This window comes from Xenopus tropicalis, chromosome 5, assembly GCF_000004195.4.
Source record: "Xenopus tropicalis strain Nigerian chromosome 5, UCB_Xtro_10.0, whole genome shotgun sequence".
NCBI classification, from domain to species: domain Eukaryota; kingdom Metazoa; phylum Chordata; class Amphibia; order Anura; family Pipidae; genus Xenopus; species Xenopus tropicalis.
Genome location: NC_030681.2, coordinates 59,722,018 through 59,740,898, shown reverse-complemented (window position 1 = coordinate 59,740,898; position 18,881 = coordinate 59,722,018). Strand labels below are relative to the sequence as shown.

Here is an 18,881-nt window from a genome sequence, read left to right as displayed (position 1 = left end):
CAAAATATATTGTCTATTCAGGTGGCTTGTGGTGATAAACTCAAAGGTGGAGAAGTACTCAAAGCCAATCTATAAGGTGGTGATTTGCTTGACACTTTTAGCCACTGTGTGTTGATTGCCGTTCTTTGGAGAGAGTACCTTGCCTGGTTATTTGGTGTTGTGGATTTAAGACCAAGTGCTTGCAGAAATTGTTGGCGTTTTCCACATTATGAAGAATGAGGGTTTGGCCTTGATGCTGTCTGAAGGGGTACCCCCAATGATATGTGATGTTATCTTAACCGATATGTTAGTGGTCTGAGTTCCCTTTGTTTTGCCAATGTGATAGGAGAAAAATCAGTGGATATTTAGATTTTGTGATTAAAGTATTCAAATACATTAATTGATTGGGCTCAGGATAGGACTGCTGCTTTTTTCAAAAAATAGTCGAAGGGTACCACAATATCTTCTGGGGGGGGGTTGATCAAAGGTTTTTTGATCCTAATGAACATTGTGTTCTATCAAACACCCATTCAAAAGTCTGGTCAAATTTTGGTGAACAGCCCCTATAAATATTGTGGGATGTCTTGCACCCTTTCTGATGCGCAAATTTTTTCTGCACGATCTATGCTCTGGTAAGAGCAGCTGTAAGGCTTTCCTTTTAGTTGTGTAAACCAGTGGTTCCCAACCTTCCTAATGCCGCGACCCTTTAATACAGTTCCTCATGTTGTGGTGACCCCCAACTACAAAATTATTCCTAAGACCATCGGAAATATGGGTTTTCCGATGGTCTTAGGCGACCCCTGTGAAAGGGTTGTTCGACCCCCAAAGGGGTCCCGACCCACAGGTTGAGAACTGCTGGTGTAAACGGATCCGCTTGAGTTTGTGTTGTTACTGGGGAGCTATCAGCAGATTTGCTCTCATTTAAAAGTGCAAAGTTTTCACCTGAGTCCTGTGGGGTCAAAAGCTGTCCTCATTATGCAAGGAGATTGGAGACTGTGTAAATGACTTCTGCTCCAAGGGCGCATCAAAGGCTGTGCTGCCATCTTGGCTGTCCACAAGTCTTTCTCCTGGCGTGTTCTGCAGGTATGGCAACATTGTCACTGGTTGCTCCTTGATCCTTCTTTTGCCATTTATCAGCTGGAGGCACCTTCCACTCTATTAATCCTCCTGATCACCAACTTAGTTGGTAGTTGGTTATAGCCTGTCTAACGGAGCTCTTGCAATGTGAGTGCTTACTCACCATGTCCCCCACCCAAAATTCCAATTTTGAAATCAGAATTTAAGCTCTTCTAATGCAGAGAGCCTCAGAGTTGTACTAGGGACTAAAACGCCCCTGACAGCAGTAACAAAGTTTGAGTTTTGTTAAAGGATAACATCTCTTTGTTTACAGGAAAAAAATTAAGCCTTCAAAGAACATGATCTCTTCATGGAGGCAGTTAACTTTTTTGTTTGCAGATGGCACAAAACTCTGCAGACCAGTCAATTCTATCCAGGATGTGGCATCCATGCAGCAGGATCTTGACCAACTGGCAATCTGGGCGGCTAAGTGGCAAATGAGATTTAATGTGGATAAATGTAAGGTCATGCACCTGGGATGTAAAAATATGCAAGCCACTTATACCCTTAATGGGACTGCACTAGGCAAATCCATAATGGAGAGGACCTTGGAGTCCTTGTAGATAATAAACTTGGCTGTAGCAAGCAATGCCAGGCAGCAGCTGCAAGGGCAAACAAGGTTTTGAGCTCTATTAAAAGGGGTATAGATTCACGGGAGAAGGGGGTTATTCTTCCCCTTTACAGAGCACTGGTAAGGCCCCATCTAGAATATGCTGTTCAGTTCTGGTCTCCAGTGCTCAAACAGGACATGATTGAGTTAGAGGGTCCAGAGAAGGCCGTATAAATATATAAGGGGATCATATGATAACCTTTCTAATGTTTCATTTACCAGTAGGTCCTTCCAACGGACACGAGGGCACCCACTCCTTTTAGAATAAGAGAGGTTCCGTTTAAATATTCGGAAAGGATTTTTTACTGTGAGAGCTGTGAAGTTGTGGAATTCCTTCCCCGAATCAGTCGTGCTGGCTGATACATTATATAACTTTAAGAAGGGGCTGTATGGATTCTTAGCAAGTGAGGGAATACAGGGTTATGGGAGATAGCTTTTAGTACAAGTTGATCCAGGGACTGGTCCGATTTCCATCTTGGAGTCAGGAAGGAATTTTTTCCCCTCTGCGGCAAGTTAGAGAGGCTTCAGATGGGGTTTTTTGCCTTCCTCTGGATCAACTAGAAGTTAGGCAGGTTATATATAGGCATTATGGTTGAACGTGATGGATGTATGTCTTTTTTCAACCCAAGTTACTATGTTACTATGTTAACTGATGTTTTGAACTGGGTGCCTTGAGAATGTGTATGCCATAATGAAATCAAAAGATTACCAAGCCATTTTGCAGCAAGATATTGATCCCAAAATTCTCGATCTATGTCACACAAATATCCACTTGTTTGGTAAGGTTGTCAGATGAGCTGCCCATCTTTAGGTGGGCGATATCGGATTGATCTAATCAGTCAGCCTGCAAGCCAAACAATTGGATCACATTGATGTGATGCAGGTTGTTGGGGCAAGGACCTCGTCAAGGAGCCGATTTGCTCCTTGCGCAACAGGATTTTTAATCCTATCTGATCGGATATTGGTTGGGTAGACCTATTTGAGAACCCCATAAGATACCTATGTGTCTGTGGCTCATGTGTGGCCACCTTTACACAGAGACACATATCCCTAGACCAAATGATTCCACACATTAATTCAAACACTTTTGTACCCATCGTTCCTCCTAAATACAACTTTGAGGATTGAGTGGAAGAATAATTGCCAGTGCACAGTTTCAGCCTTATGCATATGTGAGCTCATGTGCCATGTCAAGGGCCCTTACAGTGCATGAGTTCTACTCTGCTTATTAGTATGCATACATACTCTGGATGCACCGAATCCCGGATTTCAGCCGAATCCTTGCTCTGTGCCGAAGTGAATCTGAATCCTAATTAGCATATGGAAGGGTTAAATGTCGGGGGGGAGGGGATTTGGTCGCGCGGCGAATTTTAACCCTTCCTGGTCCTAATTAGCATACGTTAATTAGGATTTGGTTCTGTATTTGTCCAAATCCGTCGGGGTATGTTCGGCCGAACCCAAAAACAAGGGTTCGGTGCATCCCTAATACATACATATATCTGTAGTACATCTAAAATCATTTTACCTTAGCAAGTATGACAATACTACAATTAAATGATCTGTAAAGAAAAGCAGGAATTTTCCCTTTAAGCCTTCCAAATCCTAATTAGCAAGCTAATTAGGATTCAGTTCGGTATTCAGCCAAATCACTTACGTTTGATTCGGGGGTTAGGCAAACCTGAAAAAGTGGGTTTGGTGCATCCCTATTTTAAATCAAGTTGCCAACCCATGAATTTAAAAGGCTGGATTTGATTCACCTGAACTGGATTCTGACAAATTTGAATCCTACAGTAAATACTTAGGATTGGCAAAATCTCAAACCTAATCCTTGATTCAGTTCATCGGATTTTCCATGATATTTGAATTACAGACTCTAAAATGTATTAATTTATATGACATGACTTTGTAAAAAAAAATTAAATATGGTTCTGCTCAAGTAATTAGTCCCAGCACTTTGCTATTTTTTAGATACACCAGCAATAACATCTTTAAGGGGGCAGTATACCCACTTGTTCAACATTAGTTCAGTAAACAGTATGAACATATTTTTTGTGATTTCTGGAGCTTAAAGGGGCAATCATGCGTCTACCAAGTTTGATAATAGAATTACTAGTGCACAAATACACCCCTTGCATAATACTCATCTTTATATTTCCTTTACATTTGGACCATTGATTCTTATTTTACATTTATATTTTATTTTACTTTTTTTTTTTTAAGAGAAAGCATAACTTAATGCTCAGCTTATGATTAGCATAAGTTGAAGAATATTATATCATTGTATTTGTGCAGAGAACCATGTAGCCCAAATTGCATTATATCTGGGCACCCTTTTGCTGTGTATATCACTTTCAATGTATATGCTACCTAAACTGAAACTCAGGGCCGCCATCAGAAATCACGGGGCCCCTCACAACAAAATTTTATGGGCCCCCTTCCTCCCACCCAGTGGCCCCTCCCATCAGTACAAAAGGACACACAGACATTGGTATCCAGGGCCCCCCTAAAACATTGGTAGCCAGCATCCCCCTAGCATCCTCCAGTTACTCCCCTTACCGCTTCCTCCAGCTCCTCCCCCTCAGCATCGTCCAGCTCCCAACCCAGCGTCCTTCCCACTATCCTCCAACTCCCACCCCCTCCAAGCATCCTCCAGCTCCCCCTGCTCCCACCAGAATCCTCCAGCTACCCCCAAAGAAACTTCCTGCGGCTCCCCCCTCTTGATATGTGCCCCAGCTCCCCCCTGCATCTGCACAGCTCCCCCACCAGCGTCCTCCTGCGGCTCCTCCCAGCTCCCCTCTGGCATCCTCCAGCTCCCTCACCAGCGACTTCCTCTGGCTGCGTCCTCTAGATCTGTGCCCGGCTGCCCGCTGCATCTGCACATTTTATATGGTTGCACACGGGGCGCAACCAATCAAATTCCCTGCTGCCCACCAGTGACAGGGCCCATAGTTCTTTAAAGGGGGCCCAAGCTAAAAAAACAGATATCACGGCTGGGCCCCCTTTAAAGCGACGATATCGTCCGGGCCTGGGACAACTGTCCCCCCTTTGCCCCCCTGATTGCGGCCCTGCTGAAACTCATTCAGTAATCAGACCTCCATCCTCTCTAGCACTCCCCAGACAACCACCACCCTTTTTTTATAGTCCAATGCCATATTAAAGGAACAGTAACATCAAAAAATTAAAGTGTTTTAAAGTACTTCAAATATAATGTGCTGTTGTCTGCAAAAAAATGTGTTTTTGCTACAGAAAAGCTACTATATAAATAAGCTGCTGTGTAGCCATGGGGGCAGCCATTCAAGCTGGAAAAAAGGAGAAAAGGCACAGGTTACATAGCAGATAACTAGTAGATAAGCCCCATATAATGGGGGTTTATCTGTTACCTGCTAAGTAACCTGTGCCTTTTCTCCTTTGAATGGCTGCCCCCATGGCCATGTGGTCCTGCCCACAAAATGTGGTCCTGCCAAAATGCATTTCATTAACCACCTGCAGTTCAGTAGGAGGGGGAAGATTTACTAAAAATTATGTAGAACTATATATATCAGCATGACTGTAGGGCAGAGCTCCATCAAAACCATGTCCAGCTAGGTTGCTTTCCGCACACTTTCTGTTTAGAAACAAGTTGACAAGTCCCTGCTGATGAAAAGCAACCCACCAGCGTGATGCTACCACTAACATATTTTACTGTAGGTAACAAGAGCTCTTTAAACTCCAGGCTTGTTTTTTACATACCGTATATACTCGAGTATAAGCCGATCCTAATATAAGCCGAGGTACCTAATTTTACCTAAGAAAACTTGAAAAACGTATTGACTCGAGTATAAGCATAGGGTGGGAAATGCAGCAGCTACTGCTAAGTTTCAATAATCAAAATAAATACCAATAAAATTACATTAATTGAGGCATCAGTGGGGTATATGTTTTTAAATATTTATTTCAAAGAAAAACAGTAAACTAGCTCTGTAAGTGGAGAAGAGGGTCAACAAAAACAACAGGCACTGGAGGGTCTGGTTGCGGGAGGCCTAATTTACACACAAAGGACAGAGGGTGCTAGTGTGGAGGGACCCATGGCACCCGACTCGAGTATAAGCCGAGGGTGACTTTTTCAGCACATTTTGGGTGCTGAAAAACTAGGCTTATACTCGAGTATATACAGTAGTTGTTTTTTGAGTAATTCATCATTTTGTGCCACCATTTCATACTGGCCAAAACTTAATCAGGTAAGTAATCTGATCATATAATACTTTAGAAACCCCCATTTTATATTTTTTAGGGGACCGAAACAAACTATTGTGTAAAAGCTGGAAAAGGAAAATGCAATATATATTGTTGGGACCTTAAAAAACAAACACACAGCACTTTTAAACATGTAGTTGATAGCAGATAACTGTTTATGCTTCATTAAATATATTTTAAAACTATAGGTTGCTCCAAAATGTCACTTTGCTTACAATTTCTTGTTCATCTTTTTCTTAAGACTGACAACCTTCTGCTGGTGGTAATGCAGTCAGCCCACCTCCAGAGTCAAAGAAAGGCTTTCCAGCACTCCACAGAAGGGCTTTTATCTTTGCGATTGGAGCAGACATCAAGCCATCCAATGATTGCAGAGGCTTTGTTCCAACTCAAGGTAAAAACAAAGTATGCTATTGAAACCTGTTTCTCAGTTCCAGGCTAGTAGTGCTTGGGAATCTTCTTATATTCCAGTACTAGTGATGTGCGGACCGGCCATTTGTGGCTCGAGCTCTTCTGCCTGCTCTCCCTGTCCCTATGACCTTACACTGCTGGCTTGCTGCCTCTGGATTTATAGGTGTGCCCACCCCTTTTATGACATCATTGACGGGGCGGGTGCAGGTCTTTAAATAGAGGGGAGAAGCAAGGTCGGGTAGGATTCAGGTTGGAACCGGGAAGTTTAGGGGCGGGTGCGGATCAAGTTTTCCTCAACCCACACATCACTAGATTTAGTTCAGACCAGAACAAAACTTTTTTGTAAATCTGTAAACAACACACCTTTAAAGCAAACAGTCCCTGTTTTCCCTTCCCAAAGCCTAACGATTACAACTTTTACATTGCTGCAAGGACCGTGCCAGTCATATGGAAGGCCTGCACCACCAGTGCAGTAAATGGTTAAAATTACGGGTGTGCGGTGGAGGTACTTCATTTGCACATTTCTCCCTCCTTCATCAGAACTAAGTGTATATTGCTTTGGACTTCTCTTAGTTTGATGTCAAAATAGCAAATATTTGGCAAAATGCATTGGACTAAATGTGAAGGTGAAATTATATTCTGGTTAAAGGAGAACCAAAGCTTAATTAAAGAAATGGGGCAGAAATGTTGTGCATATTTTGGGCTTTTGTATGAGCTCAAAGCAACCAGATCCAATTAGCAGTGCAGATCGGTGCCTTTAAATATGCTCCCAGTAGCTCCCCATCTTATTTTCTGCTGATTCACTGCATATGCTCTGTGCTCCTATAAATTACTGGGCTTATGGAACAACTCACAATTGGTAAATACAGATGATTATTATATGGCCACTCTGAAACCAGTGCAACTAGCACCAGAATTTAAGTATCAACCCTGTAGCTCATAGGACAGGGGAACCTCATTTTCTGCTTGATACTTAACAACAACCCCTAAGCTTATCTTCTCAACAGCTGCTCAGAGCACACTAAGCAGGTGCAGTGTTGCAGACACTAACAAAGCCTTAAGATTCAGCATCTCTATAACAATGATGATTCTGGCCTTCAAATCTGTCACAGGAGCTCCTGCTCCTGTGACAGATTTGAAGGCCAGAATCATCATTGTTATAGAGATGCTGATTCTTAAGGCTGGTGCAATAAGTTCAGTATATTATATATGGTATTTCTAGCCATTTTTATTTTTAGGGTTTAGTTCTCCTTTAAGGTGTTTAGCTCTGTAATTGCATATACATTTCCCTACCTTGTTAGAGAAGCTCCTTTCCACTATGCTACACTTGTCATATTGCCAATTTGTTCTGCATGTTGCAAATTTGTTACAAATACAGTGTCCACACAGCTCATTAGATAGACTGGGGTTAGTGCTGATACCATTGGTTAATGTGTGAGGCAAGAAAAGGAGGACATTTTTCCCCAACTTGTAATTTATGGATAGCTAATTAAACTATGCATTTTGTTTTTGATTGCATGCACAATCCAGTTAATATGTCTATTAAGGTTTTCATTCACCCAGGTCATGTTATATCCACTGCCTGAGTAATCATTGAAAATGTTTCACTGCTGGTCCGAGACGGTATTTTAAGTTCAACTGACTGGTATGAGAAGTCCTCAGCGTATAAATACACAGTGGTGCAATGTAACTATCCAAAGAGGTAAAAATTAAAACGCAGGTGTGAATGCTGTGAGGTTACTGTGTTATGCAACTTTTAGAGGCAGGTGTTACTTGTTAGAGTTACATGAATGGCGGTATGAAGTGCTGTGAAACTACTGGGGTAAAAATCTTAGAACAGCATTGTACAGTATGGTCAAAAGGCCCCCGCCTCTGTTTAGGGATGATTATTATTGGTCTCTGTTGAGGGGTGGTTTTTCTACCTTAAAGGAACAGTGACACCAAAAAAATGTATGTGTTTTAATGTAATTCATATATAATGTAGTTTTTCCCTGCAGTGGTAAAACTGGTGTGTTTGCTTCACTAACACCACTATAGTTTATATAAATGAACTACTGTGTAGCCATGGGGGAAGCCATTCAAGCTGAATAAAAGGAGAAAAGGCACTGCTTACATAGCAGGTAACAAATAAGCTCTGTATAATGGGATTTTATCTGTTATCTGCTAAGTAACCTGTGCATTTTCTCTTTTGAATGACTGCCCCCACGGATACATAGCAGCTTTGTTTATATACACTATAGTAGTCTTTCCAAGGCAAACACACCAGTTTTAGCAATGCAGGGCAACAGTACATTATATTGTAATTACTTTTATACACTTTCATTTTTGTTGTTACTATTCCTGTAACATGAATAGCCTTTTTAACACCTCCTTCAAACCAGTGGCCGTCTCTATCCAAAATGTAAATGTTTCTGTAATTTAACCCTTTAAGTGCCAGCCGAATTCGTCATTTCGGTTCCCCCCAGTGCCAGACGTTTTTTAAGCATTTTGTACTCATTCACTTTAACAATATTTTTTGGTAGGAAAACCTCCACGAAACTAGGGAAATTATATATCGTTTTTTTCGTCACTAATTGGGCTTCGACATACATACCAAATTTTATAACTTTTCTGGAGATATGATGTGTATTTTGGGTGAAATATGTAAAAAAAAAAAAAAATTATGAAAAATTTCTGTATATTTTGAGGTTTTTTTCCATAGAAAAGTTAATTTTACTCACTTTTTTTTATTGTTTGTAAAAGCCCTGATACTCCCAATTCCAACGATACCAAATATGTGGTGGTACCCCACAGTTCCTGTCCAGAAGTAACCCCCAAACTAAGGCAATACTTAGTACAATATCACACCAGAACAAAGCAGAAAAGCGCTTGTAACAGTTAATGCAGCATAACTTATATGTAAATCTAAAATATCCCCTCATGTTTGGTATCTTTAGAAACTACAGACCTTCAGGTTTCTAGGTGCAATGTAGTTTTCACTCAAAAGCCAAATACCTTTTGTCAGTGCATTGTGACATTTTGAACTTTTTATGACATTTTTTTTTTTTTTTCTAAAACGTAAACTTGGACGCATGATCAAATGTGGATTTGACAAAAAAAAATCTCATAAAAATTTTCTAACAAAGGCATATTTGAAAGACAATCTTCTCCTGAATAAAATGATGCCCCATATGTATGGGTGCACATAAAGACATGGGCACCAAACATTCCAAAGCAGGGGCAATGCACAAGGGCAATTACAGCTAAAAATGTGGGGGCTGCGCTGTATGTGCACTTCCTGCAGTTTTTCAGTGTTAACCCCCCCTACCTGTGAAATAACCCCCACAAACTATATATTTCTGAAAAGTGCACACCTTCAGCTATTCAGAGACACCACTCTTCTCTTTCTACATGGAAAATTGTGGCCGCAGTCCCTTGCAGAAGTAAGCGCTTTGGTCAGAAATCAAGGAAAAACCAGATAAAAAACCTAGATTTCTCCCCAAAATCTCCATGGCAACTACCAAAAACTTACTAACCATCAATCTGCAAGTTCCCCTGAATAAAACGATACCCCATATGTATGGGTGCACATAAAGACGTGGCCACCAAATGCCCCAAAACAGGGGCAATGCATAAGGGCAATTTCAGTTGAAATTTTGGGGGCTGCGCTCTATGTGCACTACCTGCAGTTTTTCAGTGTTAACCCCCCCCTACCTGTGAGATAACCCCCACAATCTATATATTTACGAAAAGTGCACACCTTCAGCTATTCAGAGACACCACTCTTCTCTTTCTACATGGAAAATTGTGGCCGCAGTCCCTTGCAGAAGTTAGCGCTTTGGTCAGAAATCAAGGAAAAACTAGATACAAACCTAGATTTCTCCCCAAAATCTCCATGGCAACTACCAAAAACTTACTAACCATCAATCTGCAAGTTCCCCTGAATAAAACGATACCCCATATGTATGGGTGCACATAAAGACGTGGCCACCAAATGCCCCCAAACAGGGGCAATGCATAAGGGCAATTTCAGTTGAAATTTTGGGGGCTGCGCTCTATGTGCACTACCTGCAGTTTTTCAGTGTTAACCCCCCCTACCTGTGAGATAACCCCCACAATCTATATATTTACGAAAAGTGCACACCTTCAGCTATTCAGAGACGCCACTCTTCTCTTTCTACATGGAAAATTGCGGCCGTAGTCCCTTGCAGAAGTCAGCGCTTTGGTCAGAAATCAAGGAAAAACCAGATACAACCCTAGATTTTGGTCAGAAATCAAGGAAAAACCAGATAAAAAACCTAGATTTCTCCCCAAAATCTCCATGGCAACTACCAAAAACTTACTAAACCTCAATTTGCAAGTTCCCCTGAATAAAACGATACCCCATATGTATGGGTGCACATAAAGACGTGGCCACCAAATGCCCCCAAACAGGGGCAATGCATAAGGGGGGGCTGTGCTCTATGTGCTCTACCTGCAGTTATTTAGTCTAAACACCCCCATACCTGTGAAATAACCCCCGCAAACTATTTATTTCCAAAAAGTGCACACCTTCAGCTATTCAGAGACACCACTCTTCTCTTTCTACATGAAAAATTGTGGCCCCAGTCCCTTGCAGAAGTTAGCGCTTTGGTCAGAAATCAAGGAAAAACCAGATACAACCCTAGATTTTGGTCAGAAATCAAGGAAAAACCAGATAAAAACCTAGATTTCTCCCCAAAATCTCCATGGCAACTACCAAAAACTTACTAAACCTCAATTTGCAAGTTCCCCTGAATAAAACGATACCCCATATGTATGGGTGCACATAAAGACGTGGCCACCAAATGCCCCAAAACAGGGGCAATGCATAAGGGCAATTTCAGTTGAAATTTTGGGGGCTGCGCTCTATGTGCACTACCTGCAGTTTTTCAGTGTTAACCCCCCTTACCTGTGAGATAACCCCCACAATCTATATATTTACGAAAAGTGCACACCTTCAGCTATTCAGAGACGCCACTCTTCTCTTTCTACATGGGAAATTGCGGCCGTAGTCCCTTGCAGAAGTCAGCGCTTTGGTCAGAAATCAAGGAAAAACCAGATACAAACCTATATTTTGGTCAGAAATCAAGGAAAAACTAGATACAAACCTAGATTTCTCCCCAAAATCTCCATGGCAACTACCAAAAACTTACTAACCATCAATCTGCAAGTTCCCCTGAATAAAACGATACCTATGTCTGGTTGCACATAAGTACATGGCCGCCAAACCTGAAAATGCATAATATTGGGGCTGCACTCTATGCACCCCTTTTTTTTTGCCTGCACCCGAATGAATGGGATACGCTCGGGTGCAGGCACATGTAGCCGATATACGCATGAAAACGCGTGAGAATGCAAAGTCTCGCGTTTTCATGCGTATATCGGCTACACGTGCCTGCACCCGAGCGTATCCCATTCATTCGGGTGCAGGAACAAGTAGCAGGCGTAGGGCTGAATTTTCGGCAAGCGTTTTTCCACTTGCTGAAAAAATCAGCCCTACGCCTCGTGTGGCATCAGCCTAACCCTTGGCAATAGAAACTACCAGAACAATCTTAGCACCTCTGGACCTTTCTAGAACAACTGAAATCAAATGGAATAAAACCACTAAAAGCAATCAAAGAACAATAGTTGCAATGAAATCGGTAAGAGCCCTGGATCCACCAATGTCACTGCAAAAGCAACCTTTTTGGGGGCACTAAACACACAATAAAGAACAATGCAAAGATAAAACACCATAAAATCAGTAAAATCCAATAAAACCACCTAAACCAACAGAAGAACAATAATTGCAATGAAATCGGTGGTCAGAGCCCTGGATCCACCAACGTCACTGCAAATTCAGCACCAAATAGCAATAAAAAAAGTTACAGTGCAATGGAATAATTCAAAAACAGAAATCAATTATGAAAATGCCAAAAAAACACTAAAATGCAACCAAATAAATCAGATAATTATAGAGCAAGATCAGAAATAAAGTTTTAGTAAAAAAAAAAAGACTGCCAAAGAAAGCAAAGAAAGAAAGAAAAGAAAGAAAAAAAAAAAAAAAAGTGTAAGTGTGTGTGTAAGTGTCTGTGTGTGCTTGGGAAAGTTGTAAATAAGTGTGTATGTGTACAAAAGTGTAATAATGACAAAGATAGAAGAAAAAATGCAAAAAAAAAAAAAAAATTTTTTTAGACAGTTGAGATAGAAATAAGCAAAATAAACAGTGGTAGAGAGTTGTAGTTCAGCTTACCCAAGGCAGGCAGACGATCAGGGGCGATCAATCCAGCAGGAAGGCAGCAGGGGAGCTCCATCTTGTCCAACGTGCGCAGCAGGAGTGAGGAGCCGACAGTAGGCGGCGCTATTTAAAGGGACAGCAGTGGACACGTCATCAACGCGTGTCCACTGCTGTCATTGGCTGGCGACGCGATCGGTGCGGCTGGGGGACCCGGATCGGTGAGTATGTGTATATTTGCTCGTTGCCTAGGGGGATCTGAGGGGTTTACAAGCGCTGCGCTGCTTTAAAATCGAGCGCAGCGCTTGTAAACCCGACAGTGCCATTGGACGTAGATTCTACGTCCCATGGCACTTTGGTCCTTTAGTGCCTTGGACGTAGAATCTACGTCCCATGGCACTTAAAGGGTTAAAGGAGTGTCCCTTGTCTTTTTAGGTGTAGAAAGACAGCTGAGTCTTGTCCTGTATTGTTCGCCCTTCTATGCTGAGCCATTCGCTTGGTGAGCAGTTGCTTCGTCTCCCCAATGTGCACTCCTCACTACACTGGACTGTGTATACCACAATGCTTTGTTTTTCTTTAGGTATTGGATCCTTCGGGTGTAATCGTTTTTGTTTTAGTATGTTGTTAGGTTTGAAAAACACAGCAATGTGGTGTTTGTTGAAATCCTTCTGAGTTTCTCTGACATTCCAGCTACGTACGGGGTGACTATATTGTGCCTACTCTGTGTCTTGGGCCAGTTATTTCTTTTGGTGTTCTTTTTGGGCTTAGTTGTTGTTTTGACAAAATCCCAGTCTGGGAAGCCACTAGCTTTTATTGTTCCTCTGAGATGTTTGTGCTCCTTGTCTTTGACTCTGTATCAGTTGTCACACTTTCCGCTCTGTGATGCAGAGTTCTAATGACACGCCTAGTTTGTGTTTCAGCGGATGGTGGGAATCGAACAAATACTGATCCGTATGAGTGGGTTTCCTGTATACTTCTGTTTTCATGTTTCCCTCCCTCTTGGTGGTTATCAGACAGTCAGAAAAGGCAAGTTTGTTCTCATGGACATCCTCTCTTGATATTATTGTCCAACAAGTTATTTGTGTTTTGTATATGTTGCCACTTCATTAGATCTGATTTTATCCTAAGTGTCCTCAACATATCTGAACCAGTGGTGTACTTCCCTTGAATGTATGTAAGGCCCTTCTTTCCACTTCCTCATTGGTAGATACTGCAGAACCCATTGCACAGCCATGTTTCTGTTGGTAGAAATGGTCCTTGTATTTGAAGTATGTTTTGTTTAGGCACAAGTCTAACAACAAGTGTACTTTCTTAGGACTGAGCTCTATTCTGATGCTGAGGTTTTTATCTTGCTGCAGTCAACTTCTTACAGGCTCAGTTGCCTCTTGGAAATTCTATCACAGTAACCTCACAGCATTCAAACCTCTGGGAGTTTTAGTTGTCACCTCTCTGGATAGTTACATTGCACCATTGTGACTGTATTATTGGAGTTTATATGTGGAGGACTTCCTGTACCAGTCAATTGAACTGAAGAAGCTGTTAGGATGAGTAGTAAAATGTCTACTAGATATCCAGCTAATACATTTTTTTTTATATCACCACCTTTCCAGAGTGAAGCTCTGCAACTCTGCAATGAAATTAGCAGTGCAATTGACCGTGTTGATAAAATGTTCACCAATGAGTCTGAAGCAGAGATTGATGAATCAGAATCTTCTACTTTGCAGCAGTATTACAGAGAAGCAATGATTCAAGGTTATAACTTTGGCTTTGAGGTGTGTTTTTAATCCTTCGAGTTAGTAATTTACATTATAAATATAAATTACATGTATATAGTGTTAAATAGGATAACTAGTGAAAATATCAAATTCATCATATAGCAGTTCTGTCATCCAGTTATTTCATCCTCAGATTGAATAATTCCTTCTTGTGAAATTTGGCCAAACTGGTAGATGGTAAATTTGCAATCTGATCTATTCGACCTTCAGATTGCATGGAAAGTATGTGCAAAAGTGTTGCTTTATCACTTCTGTTTAATTGATGACTACATTGTGTGTTGCTCTAAATCCTCTAACCTACCTTAATGTTAACCTTGTATGGTAACCATAAAAGGTACAAATCCCACCAGGAAAATGAATGTAAACTTACTCAAAATGAATGATAACCAGTGGGAATAAGTGACCGACAGACTACACAGCTTCCTAATATCCTTTAAAGGAACAGTAACACAAAAATATTTAAATAACTTATAAGTCACAAAACATCTCTAATATTAGGTCTAGCCTTTCCCCCCTTGCCTTTTTTTAAATGCTTCATGTAGAATTTTAGTGACGAACTGCTCCATAGCAGCAAGGCAGCGGGTGCTTGCTTCGGCACTTAAGCTTTTTATCAGCGCATGCAGTTTAAATTTATGTTTCTATTTCTTCAGACAGTTTGTGGGGTAATGTTGCGATCATAAATTTAAACTACAAACGCTGATAAAAAGCTTACGTGCCGAAGGTCCTCCGACACGAAGACAACTTCCAGGTCAGTACACACAGGAATTCAAGCACCCGTCGCCTTTTCACCATGTTGCTATGGAGCAGTTCGTCACTAAAATTCTACATGAAGCATTTAAAAAAAGTCACGGGGGGAAAGGCTAGACCTAATGTTAGAGATGTTTTGTGACTTATAAGGTATTTAAATATTTTTGTGTTACTGTTCCTTTAAGGATAAACTTATTCAACACAAATCTATATTACCTACATACTTAACTCCAAATAAACTTGGCAAATTGGCTGGATCTACTTGTCAGAGATGGTTCCTTTTGGCGCATGGCGTGGGCTTGCCCCCTGATAGGACAATATTGGACAGCCATTTGCATGTATATTACCGAGACCCTTGATTTACTGAGATTGTGCGCCCCAGAAATCTTCACAAATCACATTGGAATTGTTGTGAGATCACTTTTACGCTAAGGTGTTAATAATGCATTGGATAGCCCCTGTACCCCCTACCAAAACTGAATGAATGGTTCAATGATGTCACTAAGATGTTACCATTAATAAAGATCAGCTAGGAGGTGCCCCAGCAAGTTTAAAAAATGCCTGGGGATTGTGGTCCGATATATACTTGAGCAGTGACCTATGAAGATTTAATGACAGCCAAACTTCAGAAATATTGTTTTCTTTTGTTTTTTTGGGGGGATTCTGCTGTACCCCCCCCCCCTTTTTTTTTATTTTTTTTATTTTTTATTTTTTTTAATTTTTTTTGAAAATCAATAAAAAATGAGACCTGTTAAATAAATACACTTTCTCAAAATGCCCCTCTGAGCATATGTGCATTTTACTTCAATTTATTTTTTTAAACATTTCAAGGGTATTTTAATTTTATAAACATAAATGGGGCTTTTGGCGCAAACATTCTTTTTAAGGGCTGCTGTGCAACAGCCAGGGGTTGATTAAATATGCAAGGAGTGTCTCACTGTATTATCATATCTGTAGTAATAAGTCAAATCAATTGGACTTGCTGTGTTGTTTTTTTCTTGAAGACGTTTCACCAGTTATCCGACTGGCTTTCTCAATTCAGAATGACTTGTACAAAGATTTTACTGGAATAAGTACCTTGGAATGTTGCTCCAATTAGCATAATCTGTTTATCATAACCAGCATGGGATCAGGGGGTCTCATGAAGTTGATGTGTTGATTGTATCAGTATGATTGGATCTTTGAGGTGTTATTAGACCTTCCAGGGAGAGGTGCCAAAACAGCATTGTATGTGACACCTATATGTCTGTTTTCACATACATTGCCTTTTGAACACCTTTTAAACCAGTTGCTTTTCCTGTCTAGAATCTGGACCTGACAGTTATCAAATGTGTATCCTTTTTCCTTAGATACATGTACAGTTAGGTCCATAAATATTTGGACAGAGACAACTTTTTTTCTAATTTTGGTTCTGTACATTACCACAATTAATTTTAAATGAAACAACACAGATGCAGTTGAAGTGCAGACTTTCAGCTTTAATTCAGTGGGGTGAACAAAATGATTGCGTAAAAATGTGAGGCAGCTAAAGCATTTTTTTAACACAATCCCTTCATTTCAGGGGCTCAAAAGTAATTGGACAAATTAAATAACTGGAAATAAAATGTTTATTTCTAATACTTGGTTGAAAACCCTTTGCTGGCAATGACAGCCTGAAGTCTTGAACTCATGGACATCACCAGATGCTGGGTTTCCTCCTTTTTAATGCTCTGCCAGGTCTTTACTGCAGCGGATTTCAGTTGCTGTTTGTTTGTCGGCCTTTCTGTCAGAAGTTTAGTCTTCAACAAGTGAAATGCATGCTCAATTGGGTTACAATCAAGTGACTGACTTGGCCCTTCAAGAATTTTCCACTTCTTTGCTTTAATAAACTCCTGGGTTGCTTTAGCTGTGTGTTTTGGGTCATTGTCCATCTGTATCAATCAATTTGACTGGTTTTAGCTTGATTTGAGTAGACAGTATGTCTCTGAACACCTCAAAATTAATTTGGCTGCTTCTGTCCTGTGTCACATCTTCAATATACTTCAAACAATAGTGTCCCAGTGCCACTGGCAGCCATCACACTGCCTCCACCGTGTTTACAGATGATGTGGTATGCTTTGGATAATGAGCTGTCCCACGCCTTCTCCATACTCTTTTCTTGCCATCATTCTGGTATAGGTTGATCTTGGTTTCATCTGTCCAAAGAATGTTTTTCCAGAACTGTGCTGGCTTGTTTAGATGTTCTTTAGAAAAGTCCAATCTAGCCTTTCTATTCTTGAGGCTTATGAGAGGCTTGCACCTTGCAGTGCACCCTCTGTATTTACTGTCATGCAGTCTTCTCTTTATGGTAGACTTGGATATCGATACGGCTACCGCCTGGAGAGTGTACTTCACTTGGTTGGCTGTTGTGAAGGGGTTTTTCTTCACCATGGAAATGATTCTACGGTCATCCATCAATGTTGTTTTCCCTGTCCAGGTCTTTTTGCGTTGCTTAGTTCACCAGTGCTTGCTTTCTTTCTCACGATGTAACAAACTGTAGGTTTTGCCACTCCTAATATTATAGCAATTTCTCGGATGGGTTTTTTCTGTATTTTAAGGATGGCTTCTTTAACCTTCATGGAGAGCTCCTTTGACCGCATGTTGTCTGTTCACAGAAAAATCTTCCTCATGCAAGCACCACACCTCAAATAAACCCCAGGCCTTTTATCTGCTTAATTGATAATGACATAACGTGGACTTGGCAACACCTGCCCATGAAATTGCCTTTTAGTCAATTGTTCTATTAATTTTGAGCCCTTGAAATGAAGGGATTGTGTTGAAAAAAAAATGCTTTAGTGGCCTCACATTTTTATGCTATCGTTTTGTTCACCTTGCTGAATTTAAGCTAAAAGTCTGCGCTTCAACTGCATCTGAGTTGTTTCATTTAAAATTCATTGTGGTAATGTACAGAACCAAAATTAGAAAAAACTTGTCTCTGTCCAAATATTTATGGACCTAACTGTAGGTACATGTAGGAGCTGGCTCTTCTGTGCTGCGCCATACGCTGGTGTAACTGTTGTTTGGTTTCTCCCACATATAAGTCAGAGCACTCCTCACTGTACTGCATATACAATGTTACTCATCTTATGCTTTGGGATTGGGTCTTATGGGTGAACCAGTTGCTGGGTTTAAAGCAGACAGGGATGTGGTGTACACCCCAGCTACATATGGGAGGACCAAGTTCTTTAGCCTGTCCTGCTTCCTTCACAAGGGGTTTTGGTGTTATTGCTTCTCTTCCTTCTGGTTTTAACAAAGGCCCATCCGTATATCCACACGTCTTAAGGGCCCCTCTGAGATGTTCCAACTCTTTCACCTTCGTTTCTGTGCTGGTGGGGATCTTTTTTGCTCTGTGATGTAAGGTTATGATAACCCCCAGTTTGTGATCTAGTGGATGGTGGGAGTCAAGGTACTGGTCTGTGTGGGTTGGTTTCCTGTAGACTCCTTTTTCAGCTTTCCACCCTTCTGACTCTTACCAAGCAGTCCAAAAAAGCCAGCGTGTTATCTTGCACATCTTCCCGTGTAAAATTGATGTTGTGGTCTACTTTGTTGATGTGCTCAGTGAAAGTCTGTACCTCTTGTGTGTGTATTTTTACCCAGGTGTCATCCACATATCTGAGACAATGACTGGGAGTGATTTCTTTGAAGCTATCAAGGGCCTTTCTTTCCACTTCCTTCATGTTACAGGTTTGCCACAATGGGCAAAACTGACGATCCCATGGCACAGCCATTTTTTTTTTCTGTAGAACTTATCCTTGTACTTGAAATAGGTTTTACTTAGGCA

The 18,881-nt window shown here is 41.0% G+C and overlaps 1 protein-coding gene across 2 annotated transcripts in view; it reads left to right on the top strand.

Moving 5' to 3' along the window:
* map3k4 (mitogen-activated protein kinase kinase kinase 4) overlaps nucleotides 1-18,881 on the top strand; it is a 297,498-nt gene that overhangs the window by 157,652 nt on the left and 120,965 nt on the right. For both annotated transcript variants that reach the window (XM_004914648.4, XM_002936262.5), the window contains exons 11-12: nucleotides 6,180-6,329; nucleotides 14,171-14,332. In XM_004914648.4, coding sequence (XP_004914705.1) covers nucleotides 6,180-6,329; nucleotides 14,171-14,332 — 312 coding nt within the window. The remainder of the gene's footprint in view (nucleotides 1-6,179; nucleotides 6,330-14,170; nucleotides 14,333-18,881) is intronic.